A 24,650-nucleotide genomic window follows, 5' to 3' on the forward strand; every position below is an offset into this window, starting at 1 on the left:
ATTCCATTTCACGCTCATCAGTGACCGCAGTTCCGTTGTGTGGTCTTCTGAACCGCACCCATGTTTTGTGTTATCCGGCTCTGTGGTCCACGTCCCCCTCTCCTTCCCAGCTCAGCCCGCCTGCTGGGAAATGTAGTAAAATGCCTCCCAAATGAACACATCCATGAACTACAAAAACAATGGAGGCATAGTTTGCTTAGCAAGGTGGCACTGATGTATAAACCGTGTAAAGATGGTGGGAGCAACCTGCAGTACGTGTGAAATGCCTGCATGCAAACGCGTGTTTTAAATACGCGCTCGTCCCTCCCCGCCTGTCCCGTTCATTCTCTCTCTGGCGCCATTCAGACACGATTGTGGCCGACGTCTTATCGGCATGGAAACGAGTCCCGCTTCTTGTCGCATTCCATAGCCGGCGAGACTGGGAGAGGAAGCACTCCTTGCTTCCAGGGGAGATTTTAGCCTTTGAGGTGTAATTGAAGTAGAAAAGAAGCATTTCTCCCTGCTTTGGTCTCTGGAACACAGAGCTCCTGGCTTCCTTCCCCCGATAATTCTGTTTACCCAGATTGTTCATAAACTCCTTCTGGGTCTTAATGGTGTTCCAAAAAAAAAATCTTTCTGTTTTGAACAACCCAGTTTTGACATGTGAGTCAGAGTTTGGATCAGAGGTCACACCAGAGAAGTGTTGTTAATTTTTGTAAATGTATTGTTTTTTCCCTCCTTTTTTCTTTTGAAAGCATGCAGTCATTAGTTGGTTTAAGGTCATGGCGTTAAGTTGGCCGGGGTCATGGCTGCGTGATTCAGCTGATCTAACCACTCACATATGTGCGTGCTGAACGTTGGCTGCACAACCTCATTAAGGTTCGGCACAAAGCCGGACAAACTCTCTCCGCTTGTCCTCATTTCCTTCTTTTGAAGGATCAACGTTTATGACTCCCCCTAGTGGCGTATGCATGTTTTGCATTCTGTATTGAAGTATTGTCCCCAAAGTGCTCCAGGTAATTCCATTTAGAGAAATTGAAACCCTATTTTGTTTTTGTTTTTTGGGGGTGTGTATATATTTAGTTAGTGTAAAATGATGGCAGAGCACAGGAACGATGCGCAGCCTCAGCTCCAGCTGCGCGTTTGTGTTAGGGGCGACGAGGAGATCGCGCAGAAGAACAACGCCCTGAAGCAGGTGCGGGAGCTGCAGGCGCAGCTGGCCGAGCTGCAGGAGGACCTGGAGTCGGAGAAGGCCGCGCGCAACAAGGCCGAGAAGCTGAAGAGGGACCTGGGAGAGGAGCTGGAGGCGCTGAAGACCGAGCTGGAGGACACTCTGGACACCACCGCCGCCCAGCAGGAGCTCAGGTAAGGGCGCGCTGTCTCTGCACTGATTTACGGCAGGAGCTCCGCTAGGCGGCTGTGCCCCCTGTTACTCATCTCCGCACTGTGGCGCTGACGTTTCCCACGATCCTCCAGGAGCAAGCGTGAGCAGGAAGTGGCGGAACTGAAGAAGGCCATCGACGAGGAGACCAAGAACCACGAGTGCCAGATCCAGGAGATGCGGCAGAGGCACTCCAGCGCTCTGGAGGAGCTGTCTGAGCAGCTGGAGCAGGCCAAGAGGGTGAGCCTGGCCGGGAACACCATGCGCTTTTGACTAGAGCCAATCAGCTGCCAGCCAGGGGGTCACATGTGCCCTGCCATAGGCAAACTATCGGCCCTTTGATCATTGAGAAGAAAAATATATTATTTATACGCGTCAGTGCCTCTGATTAGTTACAGAATAAGTCATGGCTGTGCATTGAGTATCATTTTGTTTGTAAATTGTTTAATAAATAGCATGTGGAATATTTTTGGGCCACATGCACTCTTATTCAATTGTCACTGGAATGAATACTGCAGGTAGCCATAATATCATCACCAACAAACCACTGCTGTGTTGAGATTTTGCTTTCTCACATAAAGTAATTGAGTGCATGTGCGTGTGTCTGTGTGTGTGTACGTGTGTGTGTGTGTGTGTGTGTGTGTGTGTGTGCGCGCTCATAGTTCAAGGCAAACTTGGAGAAGAACAAGCAGACGCAGGAGTGCGCGAATAAGGAGCTGGCCGGCGAGGTGAAGGGGCTGCAGCAGGCCAAGGCCGAGTCTGAGCACAAGAGGAAGAAGCTGGAGGCCCAGCTGCAGGAGGTCATGGCTCGGGTCGTCGAGGGCGAGAGGTCAAAGGGCGAGCTGGCCGACCGCACCCACAAGCTGCAGGTGAGGGGTGCGCGGGGTCCCGGGCCGTGTGCCTTCCGGTCTGCATGAGCAGCCTAGTGTCCCAAGCCATATTACCATCATCAGGACTGCGAGGGCTCCAGTTCTCTGGCTGATGAATTGGTCGTATTGATGGGTTTTGTTGAGTCCCTTGCTGACTGATATGTATGTATGAGCATGCAAATGCACATATTATTTGGAGGATATTTTTTCAGCGTTCAAAGAATCGCTCTGATTGTTGGTCCTTTGTTTGTACACCGTGTGTGTGTGTGTGCGCGCGTGTGTGTCTACAGACGGAGTTGGACGGTGTCTCCACGCTGCTGGAAGACGCGGAGAAGAAGGGGATCAAACTGACCAAAGACGTGACCAGCCTGGACAGCCAGCTGCAGGACACACAGGTGAGCAGCCGACCACTGGTCCAGGATCAGCTCACACAGCACCCAACGCTTTGTGGCTCCTCAGTTCTGCCATTGTTCACCGTGTGAGTCTTACAGAGTCCTGAAGACTGGAAGAGTTATAACTGAGTAAAAATACACAAATCGGGGAGGAGGAATGATCTCTCAGTGGGGCGAGGTAGGGGAGCGACCTCAGTGTGGGGTAGAGGTGAGACTGTAGGGAGGGGTGCACGACTGACCTCCCAGTTTGGGCCGGGGTTTGCGTGTGCAGGAGCTGCTGCAGGAGGAGACGCGGCAGAAGCTGAACCTGAGCAGCAGAATCCGGCAGCTGGAGGAGGAGAAGAACAACCTGCAGGAGCAGCAGGAGGAGGAGGAGGAGGCGCGCAGGAACCTGGAGAAACAGCTGGGCACCCTGCAGGCCCAGGTCTGAGCAGTGCTGAACACTATACACCACATACACACAAACACACACACACACACACACGTGCATGCACGCATGCACAGTGAAAACTCATACAGAAACTTAACATATTTCAGCATTTCTGCTGTCCTCTACAACAAGGCATTCCCTTTAAGGGGTTGATAAAACTTCCTTGTTTATCATCAGTATTTTATTTTGCATACGCATGTGCTTGTATGTATATATGCAAATGTATATGATTGTGTGCATTTATATCTGTGTAGTTGGTGGAGACCAAGAAAAAGCTGGAGGATGACGTGGGCATGGTGGAGGGATTGGAGGAGGTGAAGAAGAAGCTGCAGAGGGACCTGGAGAGCAGCGCCCAGCGGCTGGAGGAGAAGAACGCCGCCTACGACAAGCTGGAGAAGACCAAGACCCGCCTGCAGCAGGAGCTGGACGACCTGATGGTGGACCAGGACCACCTGCGGCAGATCGTCTCCAACCTGGAGAAGAAGCAGAAGAAGTTCGACCAGGTTCGGTCGCGGTCGCTGCACTTCTTTACCGCATTAAAATGTATTAAAAAGGGTGTAATTATTTAAGATACAACCCAGTGCAATTGTTCATTTGAACATGCAGCGCCAAGTCAATGGGCACAGATCAGGCTGACCAATGAAAGCCCTCCTAGATGTGCCTCGGCGCCCCTTTTTAAACACCCCCCGTGCCGTTGTGCCCCCGGGTGGCAGATGCTGGCGGAGGAGAAGTGCGTCTCGGCCCGCTACGCGGAGGAGCGGGACCGGGCGGAGGCGGAGGCGCGGGAGAAGGAGACCAAGGCCCTGTCCATGACGCGCGCCCTGGACGAGGCCCTGGAGGCCAAGGAGGAGCTGGAGCGCCTCAACAAGCAGCTCCGCGCCGAGATGGAGGACCTGATGAGCTCCAAGGACGACGTGGGCAAGAGCGTGAGTCCGGCCGCCCGCCGCCAAGCAGGCCGCTTCAGCCTCGACTCCGTAATTCCGCCGGAGCAGGGGATTGTGGGACGCCGCCAGTGCACTTTTCACCCCGGCACTGTGAATTTGTTTTCCTTCGAAGCCAACTTTTCACACGTTCCAGTCAAGCCGCTTTGATGTTTGATTTGTGATGGGGTGGGAATTTGGGATTTGTTCATTCAAAAAACGATTTACAAAGTGAACTAAAAAAAAAATTTCAAAGACTTGACTCAGTGCTGGACGCTCTCTTGTTTGTGAATGGCAAGTCTAGATGGGCTGAATACCAGCGTTCCTTCTTCTCTCAGCACCAAGCAAAATACATAACATAGAGAGAGGACGGTATCATTTAAAAGTATCAATGGCATGCAACACATACACTGAATATAATTATAGAAACAAGAACAAGAACAACCTTAGTTAAGGAGGAAGAAGGTCTCATCAGACAGCCCTGTGATTTGGTCCGGAGGGCAAGTGGCTCTTGTGACTTGTTCCCCCCTCTCTCTCTCTCTCTCTCTCTCTCCCCACCTCTCCCCCCTCCAGGTGCACGAGCTGGAGAAGTCGAAGCGAGGGATGGAGCAGCAGCTGGAGGAGATGCGCACGCAGCTGGAGGAGCTGGAGGACGAGCTGCAGGCCACGGAGGACGCCAAGCTGCGGCTGGAGGTCAACATGCAGGCCATGAAGGCGCAGTACGAGCGGGACCTGCAGGCCCGCGACGAGCAGAGCGAGGAGAAGAAGAGGTCCCTCGTCAAGCAGGTGACTGGAGATGAGAATCACCTAACCCCACCCCCCGTGGTCGCCCAACCTCGCCCCCCCACCCCCTGTGGTCACCTAACCCCCCCCCCTTCCATCCAGTTCTGAGCCAGCCCCTTTTCCTACCAACCTTGCCCCCTGCTCTCCATACCACATCCTCACCCCATGCCTCTGACCCACCCCACACTTGGTCTGCCCCCTGCTTTGCTTACATTTACATTACATTACTGCCATTTGCCAGATGTGAGCTAACAAAAACAGAAGTTCTTGGATCCGGAGTGGGGTGACGGTAGTACTCTAGAAGAGGAGGGAGGATGTAGAGCCCTAAGAGAGACTAATTACAGTGTACCAGTGCTGGACAAACTCCCCTGACAAACCTAGTTTTGAAATTGTACAAATAAAAAGCTAATCTGCATTTCAAACATTCTGAAACGTGTATAGGAGTGTAATGAGTTAAGACCCCTCCCCCTTTCAGCCCCTGTGTTAACGCTGCACCATGTTCAGGTGCGGGAGATGGAGGCGGAGCTCGAGGACGAGCGTAAGCAGAGGGCTCTGGCAGTGGCCGCCAAGAAGAAGCTGGAGATGGACCTGAAAGACCTGGAGGCGCAGATCGAGGCGGCCAATAAGGCCCGCGACGAGGCAATCAAACAGCTGCGCAAGCTGCAGGTAACCCCGCCCCTCGCATACCCCCTCTGTTTCGGTTTTCAGCTTTATTGGCGTGGAAGTGCCAAAGTGCCATCGGCAGAGTCATGACCACACAACAGAGAAACGGGAAAACTCACAAATTAATAGGAGGAAAGGAAGTACACGCTGTGTACTGTGCTTTACAGTGGCCAGCAATTTTAAAATACGGTAGTTTGGAGAGATGTCTCGCTCTCCTATCTGACTTTCCTGTCTTTCTCAATGTCCTCTCCCCCCTCCCATAATCCTTTCCCCTCCCCCTCTCCCCTCCTGTCTCTCCTCCTCTCTCTCTCCCTCCCTCCCTCAGGCGCAGATGAAGGATTACCAGCGGGAGCTGGAGGACGCGCGCGCCTCCCGCGACGAGATCTTCGCCCAGTCCAAGGAGAACGAGAAGAAGCTGAAGAGCCTGGAGGCCGAGGTCCTGCAGCTCCAGGAGGTGCGCCGTCCCCGTCGGTCGTCCCCTGGAAACCGTTTTACTGTTGTTCGATCCAGTGGCAGTTTTTAGAGCCCCCCACTACTTCAGAACGCTCTGCACTCGAGCGTCTGCGCTTGCCAGAAGCCCCCACAGGGTGGCGCCTCACAGGGAGGGACCGTTTTGGTACGCCTCCTGTGCACTGACTGCACAGAAAAAGTAGCGGTTGGTTGAGTGAGATCTCTGCCACGTTGGTGGAGGAGAATGTTGCTGTGATGAGTTTTTTCTTTTTTTTTTTTTTTTTTTTAATCAGGGTTAATAATTCCTTCAAAAATATATTTCCCTGGGGAAGAAGTATTATTGGTTGCTGAGTGGCTGATTGGTTGAGAGTGGCATTGACCTCCCCGCGACCCCTCTCTGCAGGACATGGCGGCGTCGGAGAGGGCGCGGCGCCACGCGGAGCAGGAGAGGGACGAGCTGGCGGACGAGATCTCCAACAGCGCTTCCGGAAAGTGAGCGACCTCCGGGCGACACCGAGGCGAGGGCTGTACCAGCAGGGGGCGCGGTCCTAACATGTTCTCTTCGAAATTCTCCAAAAAGACATTGAATTAAAAATAATTCAAATGAAAATCAACTACGTGAATACTTGAAAGCTTTTATTTAAAAATAAAATATGACAATGGTATTTTGTACCAATTGTGGAATAATTTTAGGTTAGGCCATTTGAAAATATGATTCATATCATTTAATATATTAATCTAGGGTATAAACATTCAAGTAACTTTAATATAACTAGGGATCGTTGGTCCTGGATCAGAATGCATATTCCACTCTCAACTTGGATTTCGGTTGAAAGTTCTGGTGCATTTTCCTGAACAAATTTTCATGGATATATATTGTATATACCAGTATTTATATTTTATATTGCTTTGCTGCAGCACAAATATTATAGCCTACTGCACAGTTTGTTCTGGGTGAATGTGAATGTGGCAAAATGGGGCCTTGAATAGCTCTAGATTGGGTAGCATAGATGAGTGAAAGTGTTGGAGCCCTGTTAATGGCTGTGTGGGCGTGTCTCCGCCCCTGCAGGTCCGCCCTATTGGATGAGAAGCGCAGGCTGGAGGCGCGGATCGCCCAGCTGGAGGAGGAGCTGGAGGAGGAGCAGAGCAACATGGAGCTGCTCAACGACCGCTTCCGCAAGACCACCATGCAGGTACTGGGCCTGCTGCCTGCGCCTGATGCATGCGCCTGCTGCCTGCGCCTGAGGCATGCGCCTGCTGCCTGCGCCGAGGCATGCGGCCTGTTAGGGGGAGGGGCACGGCAGGTACTGGGCCTGCTGCCTGCGCCGGAGGCATGCGGCCTGTTAGGGGGAGGGGCACGGCAGGTACTGGGCCTGCTGCCTGCGCCGGAGGCATGCGGCCTGTTAGGGGGAGGGGCACGGCAAGGTTCTGTAAAGCGCACTACTGTATGGCAACCGCAGTTGGGGTCAATTCTGTTTCACTTCAGAAACTTAAGGAAATACATTCTCTAAGACAGTTTGCTCATTGAAAAGTCCTTAAATAACATTACAGCCATCAAGCGCTTAAACTGGTCTGTCTTTGACTGAGAATACTCAGAAACCTTCTAGCTCCAAATAGCTGGTTCATAATCTCAGAAATGCTAAGGCTGATCCAGGGTCAGTGTTTTTGGTGAATGTGTAGACAAGCCTTTCGTCTGACCCCCCCCACCACCAGATGGACTCCCTGAACACAGAGCTGGCCGGCGAGCGCAGCGCTGCCCAGAAGAGCGAGAACGCCCGGCAGCAGCTGGAGAGACAGAACAAGGACCTGAAGTCCAAGCTGCACGAGCTGGAGAGCTCGGTCAAGTCCAAGTTCAAGGCTGCCATCACCACTCTGGAGGCCAAGATCGCCCAGCTGGAGGAGCAGCTGGAGCAGGAAGCCAAGTGAGCGCGTTGCTTCTGCTGTTTATGACATCACAGCTGTAAAGTTCTCAGTATGACTTCTTGTTTATGACATCACAGCTGAAACTATCTCAGTGTGTGACTCTTTATGATATCACAGCTCTATGACATCCCGTTTCACTTCATTATGAGATCACAGCGTAAATGCTCTCTCTAGGCCTTTTACTGTTTGTGACATCACAGTTCAAATGTCAGTTGTTGTAGAACAGCTGATTTTACCAGATGCAGCAATGCTTGTGCCCTAACGTCCATCCTTTGCCCCTGCAGGGAGAGAGCTGTGGCCAATAAGATTGTGCGGCGCACAGAGAAGAAGCTGAAGGAGGTGTTCATGCAGGTGGAGGATGAGCGTCGCCATGCCGACCAGTACAAGGAGCAGGTGAGGACCACAGTGAAGGGTGAGCCCGGCCCTGTTTGTCGACAGCAACCAGTTACACGGGTTGCTTCAAGCTCTGATGTTTGGTTACCGCAACAATTGGCAAAGGCTAACTGCACGATTTCCAAATCCTTTATTTTAATCCTTTACTGTGGGGATATGATGTCATTTGGTCAGAGTGGGGTTAGGAAGTTTCATAATGTTTGATTGGGATGGGGTTAATGTGGGGGTTTTATAATATTCAGTAGGGATAGGGTTAGTGTGGGAGATGAAGATATCTGGCTCCCCCCACAGATGGAGAAGGCCAACTCCAGGATGAAGCAGCTGAAGAGGCAGCTGGAGGAGGCCGAGGAGGAGGCCACTCGCGCCAACGCCAACCGCCGCAAGCTGCAGCGCGAGCTGGAGGACGCCACCGAGGCCAGCGAGGGCCTGAGCCGGGAGGTCAACACTCTGAAGACCCGCCTCAGGTCCCGGAGCTCCGCCTCCACGCACCTTGTGTTACATTCCATTCTGTTCCTTCCCATTCAGTTACAGTTCAGTCTGTCCTGTCCCAAAACATTCCAGTCGATTCAAATGGTGGACTTATTTGTTTACCCTTATCATGAGAGACATACCCAGTCGGTGCTGATTCTACACCTTTATGCAGCAACCAAATGTAGAGGTTGAGAATAAGAGGTTATCTGTTCAGTTAATGTCGTCAAATGTGCTGAACATATTGTAAATGGTAACGCTGTCACATTCCCTTGGACTGAGGGTGCAGGTATTAAATGCATTTCGATGGCTCCTCCCCCCTTAGGCGTGGAGGCCCAATCACCTTCTCCTCCAGCCGTTCGGGCCGCCGACAGCTCCAGATAGAAGGCGCCTCCCTGGACCTCTCCGATGACGACGCTGACATCAGCAAGGCCGGCGACGCCAACGACACCCTGGCGCCGCAGCCAGAGTAGAGGCTCCGCCCACAGGCAGCCATCCAGCCAACCGGCAAGAGACTGTACCTGGCGCACCCCAACCCTCTTCCCCTCTCACCCTCCCTCCCTCCCACACCCCGCCCTGCCCTGCCCTGAAAACTGCCAGCACTGCAGGGAGGCCTGCTGTACCCCTCCCAGCCAGAGGGGGCGCACAACAATGCTGTACTCCACACTGGTGCAAGCTGCGCAGCTGAGCAGTCATCTCCTGCGTCTTAATGTAACTCTTAGCCTTGGAATAATGTACTCTCTCTCTCTCTGCTTAAACTATAGGCAAAAAAGCATTGTTACATATAAACCGTGGGAGAGCAAAGCCTACGCAACACACATTCTCAGAATATAAAGGAACTGCCTTTTAAAAATAAGAATTTTTTTCTCTTTCAGATAAAGTGTAAAGCCATTTCCTAGGTTTCTAAGCGAGCCACTCAGAAATGACAAACTTAGGTGCTGGGTTATTGCAGGATGGGCTGTTTTTCTACCGTGCAAGCGCTCGTTCAGAACACCCTGAGAACCAAGCAAAACATTTTGGGGTCCAAATGAAAACACAGAATAGCACTTAAATGGGACTAAAAACTTTTTTCTGACCACGAAAACATTCCCCAAGACACAGGAATAGATTAGAGAGAACATCATATTTTGGTTTTGTACCAAAACAAACTTACTGATCAAATTTAGTTCAAAATGTACAGATATATGACTATAAGATTTGGGGTCAATCCAGTTGTATGGAGGAGGGAGTGTTCCAGTTTGGTGATGTTAGGGACAAAGCTATAAATTGCACACAACCTTGTGATGAGAGACTTTAGATATGTGGGTAAAAAGGAAAACTGATGTTCTGGCATGTAGCAAAAGTATTACTGTTGAATACAACTGCCAATTAAGGCCCTGCCACTCAGCACTTAAAAGCACACTCAGTGGTTGGCAAAAATGGTAGAAATCAGGCACAGTGACACAGTTTGTTGTCACAGACAATAACACACGAAGCACTTCATTTAAAGGGTTTTTCGGGAGGATTTTGAGCACTTCCCCTCTCGATCACACATCCAACAGTACAAGACTGGCTGGTGATCCCAAATCCGGCCCACGGGGTCCAGCCTGAGTTTTGCCCCCGAGAGTGGGGCTTTATTCACCCGCGTGTCTCAGCAGGGCTAGCGGGTGCTTCTGCCCCATGCTCCAGAATCAGTACAACGCCACTAGTCCCGCAGCATGGGTCCTACACATCTGCAGGACTGACATGCCAGAATCATATTCGTGTTCTTCCGTACTATTATTTCATTTTTCTCTCAGTTTTATTCCCCTCGGTATTAGCGAAGATTAATTAAATGCTAAACTCTCATTTAACCTAAAGTTCGATCATATACAATTAAAACTTTTTTTTTTTTTTTTGAAAAGTGCCTTAGACACTACATAAGAAAGCATTACTGGGAGGATTTAAAAAAATAAAAATATACAAGAGACATGCATATTGATGCATATGCACACAGGTTTTTTTTTTTTTTTTTAGTGCATAAATATCTTCCTTTGTCGTCCAGCCGTTAGTCCCCCACATCTGGTTCCGCCACCCTGCCGATCATCGTGGTAAAAGCGCAGGCCCGTCCTGGCACACGGCCGGGAAGCGTCGTCATTTATCATTTTGGTCGAAAAGCTTTAATGGCCTCCAGGTCGCTAGGTAACCAATACCGGGGGAAACTGGCTGTTGACACCCTCCCCTTTCTTTCTTCCCTCCCTCCATGTATACCTGTATTTCTAGAACAACGATTTTGTAAGACAATAAACGTATTCATTATAGAAACGGTCTTCTTTACCTTTTTCCCTTCCTTCTTGAGATCCTTCATTCCAAAGTTTGTTTCCGGTTTCAGAATGGTAAGTCTGATTAGCTTTCTTATATTCATATAGATTGACTGTTCTTAGTTGTGAAGGATACGGTGAAATGCAGGCATTCAGATTTATTGTATAGGCATAACACCACCCCCCTTCCCCACAGGGTAGATGTTTAAATGAGACCAAATTTAATGTGAAACCAAACAGTTTAAAGTACAATTGCGCGTAGCTTTTGAAATGCTATTTAAAATTCCAGTGGTACGGTCTTGCATACGCTATGGAATACTGTTAACCTAATCCAACTGACTTGATCCCTTGGAATTTCTGTGGCTGACAAAAAAATTCTTAAATTAAATGCCATTTTCATTTATATTTTAAATACAGCCAGAACTGTATTATCATAGTCCAAACACTGTGGCATACTTCAGAGTGTCAGGTGGCAAGAGACACCAAACGTTCACACATTTTAAATGCCCTTGACCTTTTAAGGAATGGAGGCACATCTCCCCAAAATGGCTACCGGTGCATCCGACCCATCTGAGAGCCACAAGGCTTATGGCACGCATCTGTGGTCCATTCAATCGGCAGAATTACAGAGCAACGAAACGCAAGCTCTACACTCTGTTAAGCACAACCTACACAGTGGACACACAAACCCAATAAGTCATGTAGAGGGAAGGGTTGTCCTATCAAACTCGGAGATGTGCTTTCGCTGTGGAGACAAATCATTGTCGTCAAACGCACAGGGGAGGGAACTGTGTTGGGGCCCAAGAGAGGGAGGCAGTAGAGTTTACGAGGAAAGAGTAGATGGAGAGGAGGGCATCTGCAAGTCCCATCTCAGAGGAAAAGGGAAACGGCCTAGTGCATCCACACCGCCATACAACCACACTCTGATACAAGTGCAATCAGACACAAGGAATTTTAGCCCACAGCTCACTGTTTTGGTTTGACAAACATTTATCACCCTGCATAGTTATTTTTATTACACGCTAAGGCTTTTTGATTTGTGTTTTTAAGCCAAATGCCAAGAACTGTACATGTATTAAAAAAAAAAGAATTCAAGCAGAAATACAAACTTGTTCCCTTTTACTCTCTCACACACACACACACACACACACACCTGCACCAGTGTAAAATACAGCACCAGAGAGAGGGAGTGGGAGAAAGAGGTGGGGGGGGGGGTATGCTCAAACTGACCTGGAAACTGGAGTATAGTGCACACACAGGCACAAAAAACCTGCACATACTCCGAGACGGTGATTGTTGTTTGTCTTTTAAAAACACTACAGGCTAGCTGGTTTTACCAGAAATCTTGGTGGCAGTAGCTAATAAATACAATAACTCCCAGAATGCATTACATCTACTGAAGGGGACCGTACCATATAAAACTGATTCCAGACATTACATTACCATCCACCTCTCCTTCCACAGTGATAAAGGTCTGTCATGTAAACATTGTCAAAAAATAGAAAAGGTTCATTCATCCAGCCATCCATCCATTCATTCTGTTGACATTATTAATAATGTATTTATATTACAGTACAAAAACATTCAGACATACTCAAGTGAGCATTCATCACCAAGTCCATCCTGCTTTTCATCTGTTCATCCAGTAAACAGAGCCACCCCAAGCACTGATTTGTCCAGGGTGATGTCATCCTGGTGGGTGTGGCCCTGTCGTGTCTGCGTTCCCATAGATCTGGGTCAGAGAGCCTTCCTATTCGTATCCCCTTCCTGGCTTTGATTGACATCTGGGGGGAGGAAGTGGGGGGGGGGGGAGGGTGCAAAATGATGAGCTGGCACAACAGATGGGAAAACCAGAAACTATTGCCAGAATATCTGCTCTGTCTTGCAACCCTCTAGATTATGCTCTGAGTGTTTCCTATTGCTAACAGGTGGCATAAGAGCCACTGCCGTTGATGTGCCAGGTAAGGCCAAAGCTGCACATCTGCTCGGCAAATAGAGTATCTGTGGTGAAATCTGTGGAGGTTGACAGACAGACGAGTGAATGGGTCTACAAAGCAGCCGGACAGAGGCGGGACGTGCAGCCGACAGCCAGTAAACAGAGAGGCAGAGGGCTGGGGGGCGGGGCCAGGACTGGGAGAGTTTACCTGAGAAAGCAAGCTGCAAGTGAGGGGGTAGTGCAGAGAGAGGCCCCGACTGGAGGCTCTTATACAGATCTGAGGAGAAACGGATAACACGGACAGACAGGGAGGGGCGTGGCGGGAGAGGCAAATGAATGCAAGGGCACCAGACGAAAATGTGAAGGGGAGAGTGTACGAAAGGAGGGCGCCAGAAGGGGGCGCCAGAGGGAAATGTGAAGGGGAGAGTGTAGGAAAGGGCAGAAAGCAATAAAGGAAAGAGAATGCAGAAGGGACAAATGAACAAAACGAGAAAATGTCAGACCGTACAGACACTTACAACAGTTACAAACACCTGATTGGATAAACACTGATATAAGAACACTGGGACGCAAGCACAAACACACACACACAACTTCTGAGATGTTCACAGTACCAGGTCTCATTTCATCCATCTTACTTTATTCTGAAAAATGAGGCCAGATAATTTAATGTGTTTTTGGCTGGAATACTGACGTTAAGAATATAACTTCTAATGTCCGTTTTGTAAATGGGGGCGGGGCTTCCTTTGATGACTCACTCTGCGCCAGGCCGTATCCTGAGTTGTTTCCGGTTGCCGTGGCGCCCTCGCTCCCGGCGCTCCCCCCCGCCGGCCCGGTCGGCGGAGTGAAGTTCAGGAGGGACGGGAACTGAAAGGGCAGAGACACGGGGACCAGTCCCCCCAGCATTCCAAACCCCAGGGGGAGGGACGGGGGCGGAGTCCCCAGGAGACTGCTCCCTGCCGACGATATCTAGATTTAAAGAAATATAAATACGTAAATGTTACATGCTGCTGCTGACCAACGGACTGGAAATACTGTTACTTCACAAAGCTGAATTGTCTAGTCTAATGTGGTTCATCGTTTCCCTAAACATGGAATCTAGCCTGGGGTGAGACCCCGACTACAGCATTCTGACTGAGCCTGGTCTGGTTGTGTCAAACTCCTATCAGATCTGCCCATGTGCAAGCTGCTATGAGGTTAAAAACAGGCCGCTGTGGAGGCAGAGGGCGTAAGAAGTGAGGTGGTGAATGGCACTGGGAAACGGTGTTTGAATATAACTCACTCAATTTGGCTTACTGCTAATGTCCAGTTATAGCCGACTCACCTGCGATAACTGAGATGTGACTGGCAGGGACGGTGGAGTGGGAGCAGGAGCCCGGCTCACAACTGGCTTAGTGCCCGGGCTGGCCCCGCCCACTGTCCTTTGCCGCTGCTCATGATTGGTTGGAGAGGCAACAGGGGAGGGGCTTGAGACCGGGCGACCTGGAGTAGATGAAGTGCTTGGAAGACTGGTGCTGGTGTTGCCGTTGCCTTGGGAGACGGCCTTCTGATCCCCAGGGGTGCCGTAGCCGCCTTGTCCGCTTTTAGCCCCGCCCCCTGGCACAGGGAAGGGGGGGCGGACGGCGGAGCTCTTGGAGGAGTGCAGGTGCAGGTTCGGGATGGACTGTGGGTGGGAGTGGGAAGGGAGGGAGGGAGAGGAGGAGGATGAGGAAGAAGGGGGCGCGGGGGCGGGCGGTCGGGGGCTCAGTTTGATGATGGACGGGTTGCTGCTGTGTGAGGACTTGCTCAGGGTGACCTGCATTGGGGTGATGAAGCTCGACTGCTGCTGCTGATGGGGTTTGGTTTGGGAGGAGGGAGAGGGGGAGGACGGGGGCGGGGCCTGGCGAGGCTGAAGGGGACGGCGAGGACGTGGGGGAGGCCTGGGGGGGCGTTCTGAGGTGTGGCGTTTGGTGTGGCCGCGACGTCTGAGGGACACTGGGGCTCGGCTGAGGAGAGGGGAGGGCGCTTGGCCTACACTGAGGCGGTACACCCATGCTACCATTGCTACTGCTGCTAGCTTTACCGCTGCCCTTGTCCAGCCCACTAGGGGGCGTGGAGAGCCCGGGCCTCATTCCCTGTTTGACCCCGGGGGAAGAGAAGGCCTTCTGCTGGGGGGGCACGAGCGGGGAGGAGGTGGGGGGTGGGCGCGGCTTGGGAGGCAGCGGAGGACTGGAGGACTGGAGCTTGTTCAGCGCGGGGAAGGCAGGCTGGCGCGCGTGAGCCTGGGGGTGTCTCTGCGCCTGGGAGAGGGGAGCCCCGCCCTTCGGCGTCCCGAACGCCACAGGAGAGGACACGGGCCGGGGAGCGGGCGAGGAGCCGACGGAGGGCGCGGCCTTCTTCCCCGCGGGCGGGTGCGAGGGTTTGGGGGAGGCGGGGCGGTCCTGGATCAGGCCCTTGGCGGCGCTGCTGAGCAGGGCCAGCGCGTGCGAGATGGAGTCCGGGGAGGGCGGGGGCAGGTCGTCGTCCGGGGAGTCCGACAGGCAGATGGTCTCAGGGGAGGAGGGGGCCGGACGGCAGGCCGTTGGGACTGAAGCGGGGGAGGGGGAGGGCTTCTGGACCCAGGCGGCCCCCTCCTGCAACCAATGGAAAGACAGAAAAGGTTGATGTGTGAAAAACGCGAGCGTTAGCAAAGCTTAAGTTTCCTGCTCACTCTATGAAACCAATGTAGATTTCAAAGCAATGCAAAAATTCCAAAGGACACCCCCACAGCAGACCCCTGACACATCCAGAGATGCACACCTCACCTTGGGTTTGGATTTTGGAGCGGGGACCATCTTTTTCTTGACTCTGAATGGGACAGAAAGGGAGTGAGCGTGAGCCTGAATTGACTGATCACAGGAAGAACAGCATGCATGGACAAACAATATAGCTCTTTAAAAAACACTTTTAATCAAATTTCTATTCAGTATTCTATTATTGCCTGCTTGTGTGTTGCTTAACAAGTGTGGCTTAAAGAACAGACATAAAACCTGTTCCAAATTATTCCAGAACTATAGTTCCAGATTAGTATAACCACAGCAGCTGTGTGTAATGTACTATTTAATGTTCTATTTCATGTGAAGTAAGCCTACAAGCAGTGACTAGAAGAGTGAGCTTTGACGAAATAGGCGGAGCAGTCGAGTCAAACTGATGCCAACCAATCACAGTGCTTTGGAAAGCAGAGCAAGAAGAATGGTAAAACACAGGTTACTCACGGGTTATCTGTAAGGTGACTGTGTACAGAACGGCTTTCTTTCAACAGTATCCTGAGGGAGAGAAGGGAGTTGGATTTAAAAATCAAAGCTTTGTAGGTTAACCGACATGCAATCAAACAAAGACACAAGAACGTTACAGACACAAAGACGACGGACACGCATCATTACATTACATTACATTATAGGCATTTAGCAGACGCTCTTATCCAGAGCGACGTACAACAAGTGCATAGGTTTCATGATGTAGAGGCGCAAAAGAAACACTAGAGTGAAGTAAGGATCGTAGTGCCAGAAGTGACCACATCGATCAGGACTCCAACCCTGTAGAGTAAGCTTGTTCAGCAAGCAAGAATCCTACCAAGTACAAACTAGCACTGGAATCACACCTAATCATACAAAAACAATCCTGCCAGATACACTAACAATCAAATTATCCTAGCTAAGTACAGGGAGCTGAACTATAGGCTAGGGAGGGGTGGGGGAGAGGTGCAGCCTGAAGAGATGAGTCTTCAGTCTGCGTTTGAAAGTGCATCAGACATCGTGCACCGTTGCCGTGGGAACGCACCTGGCCTGCATCCAGCCCTTGGGCCAGAGCGGCTTAACCTCGGTCTCCAGGAAGGCTTTGAGATAGTCCTCCACAGACAGAGAGCACTGCGACTCCAGCTCGTAGCAGCCCAGCTTTACCCGCACCACGCTGCACAGCAGAGTCCTGGAAAACCACACACAATGGTCACAACACTGCCCCCTACAGGCAGGAGGACACATTTGCTGAAGTCGCAAGGTGAAGGTCAATAGCAGGGCTCCAGCAGGACGGCGTGTGGGGGCTGTACGAACCGCAGTTTGTCGTCCCAGAGGAATTTCTTGCGCGGACCCATCACTCTCTTCCCGGGCTTCTCTTCATCGTCTTCCTCAGAACCGTTTTTCTCCACCTCCTCAGACTGTTGCCTGTAACAGAGGGTGGAAAGTAACAATTTTTCGATTTGGACACATTTTCCATGCGTTTCAAACACAACAATCTAACATCCTTCCACAACCTTTTGGGGACAGAAATATTTCTTGGAGGACTCTCAAGTGAGGGTGTGAACCCTGGAGGCGAGTCATACTTGGCCACCCTGGCGATGCAGTCCATGTTGTATCTGGTGATCTGCTCCGGCATCACGCTGCACACGGCCAGCTTCAGCTTCAGAAGAGGCGCTCGCAGCCGGTCGTCCTGGAGGGACGGAGGGAGGGAGGGAGGGAGGGAGGGAGAGAGGGAGAGAGGGAGAGAGGGAGGGAGGGAGAGAGAGAGAGAGAGAGAGTGAGTGAGCCAGTCTTAGCTTCAGAGTGTCGCTGGATTTGCGCACAGGCAGCTTGGAGCAGAGGCGAGTCCCACCTGCACGTTGAGGCTGAGCTTTTTGAGACGCTTGAGGAGCACCTCCTTGTTGCACGGAACGAAGGCCTCCAGGTGCGAGTACACTGCAGAGCGCACAGCAGCCGGCTGCTCCTGCACCTGCAGCTCAATGCTGCCACACACAGAGAGGAGAGAGGGGGGCGTTAGATCATGCTGGGTTACGGGGGGGGGGGGTTACAATGCTCTGGAAGGTCAATACAAGACAGCTGACCTGTGGATAACAGACATGGGTTATATACATGTGCACCACAAACATCCGAAAACAATTTTTTTTAAATTATGCTTTTCCCCAATTTCTCTCCCTAATTTGGAATGCCCAATTGTAAATACCAGTGGTGCAAGCGCTGCTATTGATTTGGGAGAGAGCAGACAAGCATGTGTTCTCCTCTGCGTGTAATTGAATATTATTCTCTGATAATTATTCAAGAATTTTTTTTCCCCAGATAGATTTCAGATATCCTCAAACATTGCCCAACAAGTACCCATATAAATTGATTACCATATAGATAATGATGTTGATTATTATTACTATTATTATTTTCCACCAATTTATTATTTATAGAATTAGGCATGTATATGTTGTATGGGTCATTATTGCAACTGTGATCACTGACAACTTGAAGCACAACTTTCAAGCGCGTCAAGAAATTTTCATTTCTTCCGTTTCTTTCTTCTTCCCAGAATGCCCGTCAGCACCATGGCCCACGCAATGGTTAAGCCACCGGCATTGAGGAGACAGATGGACCGATGGACACTCACTCCAGCAGGATGCTGTTCATGTCCAGAGTGAAGAACTTCTTCCTCCCCTCTTGGTCGAACTGGCGGGATGCCTGGGGGGGGGGAGGCGCCAGAGATAAACACACTAGCACACAGCTGAGACGTGAACTGCAGTACAGTGCTTACGAACCCCAACAGCAGCTTCGCTCATCTGTAAAACTCACTGCCTGCCACCCTGACACAAGCAAATCAGTATGTCCAATGTGGTGTCACTCCCTTTTCTCTTAAAACTCCTCTTCCTGCTCTCTCGCACTGTCTTTTCAAATTTGCTGGCCTCCTTGAAAGAAATGAAGATTTTCACCTCAGGCTTAGCTAAGGCTTCAGTTGCTGGGAGAGAGCTCCACTGTCTTTCCTTTATAAGAACACATCCAACCTCCATTTATACTGCAATGTCACGTGAATATCAAAGGATTACTCACTAATTTATTGTTACTAAAATAAACTGGGCCACTAGGCACAGGTGACAAATTAAGAGTTGTTAAGGAACTCACCAGGCGTAGGTCATCTATGCGTTTTAGGAGGGGGGCAGGCAGATTGTCAGGGAGGGGCGGAGGTACCAGGAGGCTTGTCGCCTGGGCCTTCCCCAATACCCCCGACCCAGCTTTCTGCCCTGCCCCTGCCCCTGCCCCCGCCAGGCCATTCTCCCCCTGGGCAGGGCTGCAGGCCTGGGGCGAGTCCAGGACGCCGAAGTCCAGCTCGCCCATCAGGTCCTGCAGCATCTCGCTCTCATTGGCCGAGCCCAGGAGCGACATCACCGCGGGGTCGGCCGTGAGCTCGGACACGGAGATGTCGGCGTGCGCGGGGCCGAAGGCGGGGCGCGGACCGTGCGGCGTGGCTACGCCGGCGGGCGGGGCGGGGTGGGCGGGGCCTCGGGAGTTGGCGGTAGAGAGGGTCTTCTTGCGGTGCTCGGCGCTCTCCGGGGTGAAGCGGCGGAGGATGGCGGCCAGGTGCAGCGAATCCTTCATCAGTTTCTTCCGCTTCTTCTTCTCCGGGCGATGGGAGCTCAGACCCAGCGCTCTGGCATCAGAACGAGAGAGAGCGGGGGGGAGCGAGGCAGGAAGAGAAGGAGAGGGAGAGAAGACATGAGGAAAAGAGGAAGAATGGAGAGGGATGAGGAAGAGTCTATGACAGCACTCAATGCCTTCAGACCACGATGGCAGGGCACTGGACAACTGTAGAACTTCCTTTTTTTTTTTTTTTCAACACTTAAATTTTAACCAGGACACTAGATAGCATTCTACACCATAAATCCCACATTGACTGCCCTCTTGATATTCTAAAATATTGCATTAATAAAGTATAAATATTTATAATGCTCATAAAAAGAAACTACATTAAAAGCAATACGTTAACATAATGCCAGTAGCATGAAAGTGAAATAAATTTATACGTTCTATGGTCTCAATAACAACATGCTGACAGAAGCGTCTATGGTGCCATCGTACACATATATAGTCTCTCACCCAGGCTTTGGTGGTCGGTTCTTCTTAGGTTTCTTCTCCTCCAAACTCACTCCTTCTTTTTTCTTCCTCTTCTTAATCACTCGCTCTTCTCCATCTTTCATTCTCTGTTGAGCAGAAATGGGCAGATGGTGAGCTTTTATTTCTCCACGCTGCAGGTTTCTCTCATTCAACCGCCAATCACAGGAAGACTAATTCTGCATAGAACTTTCTGGAGGGAGCTAGTCTGCCAATAACATCCGCCAGACACACCGTATCCTCCACGGAAACTCTTAGCATGTCTTTTCAAACAATGAAGCTCAATTTAAATGCATGCCCACAAGCTAAACCCTTTCATGAACAGAACAAAACCAAATTTCAAACCTAGCGCAGCCAAGCCTAGTAGCCGTCATGATATGTTCTCCCAGTGCAGGACTGAAGCATTGCTGAAGTGGACACAGAAAAGCAAGAAGCCCCTTGCCCAGCACAGTGTTTCCTCCAGAAATCGTTTTTGGGTAGGTGCTCAGCTGACCATGGGGTAGAGGGGGAACTGTTGCTAAAAAAAGGAAGTGCTTTTCATATGGGGAGTGGGGGGGGTGACAGAGGCATGCTAACAGAAGATATCTTTTTTATTATTTACAAATGCAGCTGGCGTGAGCACAGTGCTCATAGCCTGCCTCCGGCTCACCTTGTGCAGTTTCTCCGCCTTGCCCCCCTCCTCTCCCTCGGATTCGGACGCGGCGCGGAAGTGCAGGGTGCCCGTGTTGATGTAGAACCCCCCCAGCTTGGTATTCAGAGATGCTGGGACCAGCTCGTCATACTAGGAAAACAAAAAGAGAGAGCACATAAACAGCGCGGTGGTCCGGTTTCCACAGACCTGCCTTATATAGAGGTTGTCTGTGTGCCAGTTTGAACCGAAATAGCACTGGGGCTGATAGAGGTTTAATCTTCTGCTCAGTCGCTGCTAGACTTAAACATTTTTCAGAGTTCACCTTCTTTTAAAATCAACGTCTGTCCTCTAATTTGGGGATTTTTTCCTGCTAATATTGAATAGCCAAGCACATGCTGGCCCATCCCTGTACTCCCGCTTCCTTTGTCAATTCAGAATGGATGGGTGTAGATGGGGGAGGGGCGGGGGATTGTAGCGAGGGACAGTAGATACTCACAGCTTCCGAGTTATCGATGAAGGAGTCGCTCTCATCGTAGCCAAAGCCAATGTCAATCAAATCCTGCATCCTGTCCTTCCTCTTCTTCTTCACACTGTTACCCTACAAGGAGGAAGAGATAAGCAAGGGTTATGCAGGCACACTGTGCACACACAAACAAACATTCCAATTCTGTATTTCTAATTTTTCCACTCCCGTGCTCTCAAACCCTGACATCATCACTGTGAGCTACTCACATATTTGCTTTCGAATTTCCTGGCAAGAGCTTCAACTTCCCGTCTCTCCCTCTGCTCGTCCGCTAAAGGGTCATTGGGGTCACAGGCAGGTGTCAGCCCCTGTGGGGGGTGCCTCTTCACCTGAGTAGAGAGGAAACTGCAGGTTTATACACACACACACACATACAATCAGATGTAGATATGTATATTACAGTTACATGTTGTTCTATTAGTCTACATATATAAAAGTGAGTATAGTGATTTTCTACACATTGCTGATTCTATGAGCTTAGTAATAATAAATTAAAAAAACAACGATCCAATATCCACAGCAGGGATTTTACTCGCCTTTTGTGTTTTTAGGAACACTGCCAACGACTTCAAATAAAAAGTAGAAGGAAAAATACCTAGCCACATGACTATACTTGGTAATTCTAATTATTATTAGTTACTGTGGCATAGGATGCAAATCAAGCCCTTAATTTTCTGGCTAAAATCAGCGCACACCAACATAATAAAATCAAAGCAGGTGACTTCAGATAGAAAAACGAGTTTGAAAGAGTGACAGAAGTGATAAAACTGTTCTGGTTAATTACGCACTCCTAGTCGGTCAGGGGGCGTCTAGCCGATAAATTTACAGTGAGAAGAAAAGCATTTCAAGGTTCATGCACGTTTGTAACAATGCTTTTTGGGGTAAACGTGTACTCTCGCTGGACTGAATCAGCTGCAAGTTTAATACAAGACATGGCAACAGTTCGCGCAAGCGAATGTGTTTCTCCTTATAATACCATGCAGAGTATGTACGTTGGGATTTTGTGATTACAGTCGTATTGGTGGGTTTATGAACTTTGGGCTAACTGTTGTGTTCGCCAGCAAAGGTTTATTGGGTAGCTGTCCATATATCATTAGACTAGATGGAGAATATCAGCGCATGCTTCAAGGCAACTAGCGCTAACTGTACCTGGATGAAATCTATCTATATGTGATAAACTGCTCGCTATATAGCAAACTTGGTAGCACCTTTTGAAAACTAGCTCGCTTTAAAGCTAGAATTCGGTCACAAGAACGTCCAGGCTATTATATGATAAGCAGAATGGAGCAGATAATTTGAATCATTCGCCTGCAAGATCTATCGTTCTAACGCTAGCGTTACCTTTAATGTTAACATGTTCACCAGCTAGCTTCACTACACTGTTGGGGTACACGAGTTTGACAACCAACCCCAGGCTTTTCCCGGCCTACGCGCGTACAGTTCCAGCTCTTACCTGGCGAGACTGGACCAGCTCGCTGTAGCTGAACTCGGCGGACGCCTGGTCGCTGGGCTCGGACAGACAGAGGTTTAGTCGTACCGTGATCCCACTAGGTTCCCCGGTGTCTCCCCCGCCAACTTTAACGTTACCAAAGAGAGCGCCGCCACCTCCTCCTGCCCCAGTCTCTGCGGTACCAGGCTTTCCATGTTCTAAAGTGGTCTCGATTTCGTCCTCCTTTCGACGTTTCTTGGGCTCAGGGGCTGGTACCGTGGCAAAGGCCGACAGTGTGACAAACGGTACTTTTCTAGGTCCTGCCATGGATTGGGTGCGGAGTCGCTGGACCCAACTCACTCCGGACACAGGAGGGAACACCAGAGAGCAGGCAGCTAGCTATGTGTATACAGATGAGTTAAGTGTTGCTGAGCAAGCTAGCTAGCTAGGACGGCTAAAAGAATGCTTGTTGGCAGGTAGCTTGGATGATTCTCCTGCACCTCAGTTACCTAATCTGGTTCTCTGAGAATGTTTTTTGAAAATATATTTTGCCTGCATCCAAAGGCTATGGAACGGATATATCTTTATCTGCCATCTTTGATTTTAAGACATAAAATTACCCATAGGAGGTCACTGGACCTGCGCACTGACGAAGACAAAGCAAAGCCTGCAGCGCGCGAAAAGGGGCGTAACCCACAGCCAGCCCCTTCCTTCTAGTGTCAGAGGGAATTTTTAAAACGTTGAGCAAATTTAACCGTGAATGCATTAACAAATTTATAAGACACGGACTGTCATTTCTGCAAGCTAAACCCTACGGGGACAGACGATTCTGATTAATAAGTCTCCTGTCTGCCTGTTTAAATTACATTACATTACATTCATTTAGCAGACGCTTTTATCCAAAGCGACGTACAAAAAAAGTGCATTTTCATGATCGTAGACAACTGCTGGACACGGGTTCAGTAAGGTACAATTACTTATTTTGTACAGCTATTTCTAGCCGAGAACAATGAACACTATCCTGGTCTAACATCTGCAAAGCCAAACTAGGCAGAAGAATAAGCTACAGTATTAGGACGAATACAATTTACCAAGAAGTGCAGGGATGGGGCAACATGTAACAAGTGATAGGAAAAGGGTTTTTTTTTTTTTTAAATGAATCAAACATGGAAATTACTAATAAAACTAGTAATAGAACTGAAACTTAAGAGCCCGTTCTTTTGGATCCGTTCACACGAGAGCTGTTCTTTTGGCTCTCCTATGACTCTTAATTCTGTTTTTCTCTGGTCCCACTCCAAAGCCACATAATAGGCCTATTTCACAAGATGGCGACCAAAACCGGATGTAGGGATACTTTGTTTCTGGTTACCGTTGCTACGGACCAGAGACTGTAAAAAATAGTAGTTTGGTGTGCGCTGGGGCTTGCCATTGAGCCATAACACGGTCTTCTGTCGCATGCTGCAGCAAGGGTTTCTATGAAACTCTCGCTGGTTAAGAGATTATTTTCTATTTCTCTAGCTCTTTGGGCCCTTCCCTGTGAAATTTGGTGCCCCCACTTGAAAGGTCCTAATACCAAGAAAATAAGGACCCCTTAATGAAGTCCGAATTATTGCCTCATTCAAATTTTAATTATTTAACGTTTTTGTTTGCTTATCCTTGATTGTACTGTCAAATTTTACCGATGCTAATGTTAAACTTGTTTTTCTCACTCAGTAGCCCATGAAGAAAAAAAAAAATTCAAAAAATAAAAACGGCTGTCTTGTGATATGTCTGATTATAAACTGAGTTATTTATATATTCAGAATTGTAATTTATATATTCAGAATTTAATTTATATATTCAGGAATTGAATTTATATATTCGGGAATTTAATTTATATATTCAGAAATTGTATTTATATATTCAGAATTGAATTTATATATTCGGGAATTGAATTTATATATTGAGGAATTGTACTTATATATTCAGAATTGAATTTATATATTCGGGAATTGAATTTATATATTCAGAAATTGTATTTATATATTCAGAATTGAATTTATATATTCAGAATTGAATTTATATATTCGGGAATTGAATTTATATATTCAGAAATTGTATTTATATATTCAGAAATTGTATTTATATATTCAGAATTGAATTTATATATTCAGAAATTGTATTTATATATTCAGAAATTGTATTTATATATTCAGAATTGAATTAATATATTCAGAAATTGTATTTATATATTCAGAATTGAATTTATATATTCGGGAATTGAATTTATATATTGAGGAATTGTACTTATATATTCAGAATTGAATTTATATATTCGGGAATT

General features: G+C 49.1%; 2 protein-coding genes across 6 annotated transcripts in view; one reads left to right on the forward strand and one right to left on the reverse strand.

The window, feature by feature from the left end:
• LOC135243821 (myosin-10) overlaps positions 1-10,934 on the forward strand; it is an 87,699-nt gene extending 76,765 nt beyond the window's left edge. For all 5 annotated transcript variants that reach the window (XM_064315893.1, XM_064315887.1, XM_064315891.1 and 2 more), the window contains 16 exons: positions 1,132-1,344; positions 1,456-1,600; positions 2,023-2,229; positions 2,520-2,624; positions 2,893-3,045; positions 3,306-3,554; positions 3,765-3,977; positions 4,545-4,757; positions 5,259-5,420; positions 5,743-5,871; positions 6,271-6,359; positions 6,937-7,060; positions 7,581-7,789; positions 8,075-8,183; positions 8,475-8,647; positions 8,977-10,934. In XM_064315893.1, the coding sequence (XP_064171963.1) occupies positions 1,132-1,344; positions 1,456-1,600; positions 2,023-2,229; positions 2,520-2,624; positions 2,893-3,045; positions 3,306-3,554; positions 3,765-3,977; positions 4,545-4,757; positions 5,259-5,420; positions 5,743-5,871; positions 6,271-6,359; positions 6,937-7,060; positions 7,581-7,789; positions 8,075-8,183; positions 8,475-8,647; positions 8,977-9,124 (2,641 nt within the window). In that variant the 3' untranslated portion in view covers positions 9,125-10,934. The remainder of the gene's footprint in view (positions 1-1,131; positions 1,345-1,455; positions 1,601-2,022; positions 2,230-2,519; positions 2,625-2,892; positions 3,046-3,305; positions 3,555-3,764; positions 3,978-4,544; positions 4,758-5,258; positions 5,421-5,742; positions 5,872-6,270; positions 6,360-6,936; positions 7,061-7,580; positions 7,790-8,074; positions 8,184-8,474; positions 8,648-8,976) is intronic.
• Positions 10,935-11,902: 968 nt separating this feature from the next.
• LOC135243823 (ubinuclein-2-like) lies at positions 11,903-23,009 on the reverse strand. The gene is given in 18 exon segments (XM_064315894.1): positions 11,903-12,714; positions 13,075-13,143; positions 13,625-13,835; positions 14,191-14,724; positions 14,726-15,478; positions 15,650-15,692; positions 16,100-16,150; positions 16,665-16,808; positions 16,934-17,044; positions 17,203-17,309; positions 17,472-17,601; positions 18,249-18,319; positions 18,758-19,283; positions 19,730-19,833; positions 20,394-20,525; positions 20,872-20,973; positions 21,108-21,227; positions 22,352-23,009. Coding segments are annotated over 18 exon segments (3,558 nt in total). The 5' UTR covers positions 22,655-23,009; the 3' UTR covers positions 11,903-12,667.
• Positions 23,010-24,650: the final 1,641 nt, after the last annotated feature.

The sequence above is a fragment of the Anguilla rostrata genome, chromosome 17 (assembly GCF_018555375.3).
Source record: "Anguilla rostrata isolate EN2019 chromosome 17, ASM1855537v3, whole genome shotgun sequence".
NCBI classification, from domain to species: domain Eukaryota; kingdom Metazoa; phylum Chordata; class Actinopteri; order Anguilliformes; family Anguillidae; genus Anguilla; species Anguilla rostrata.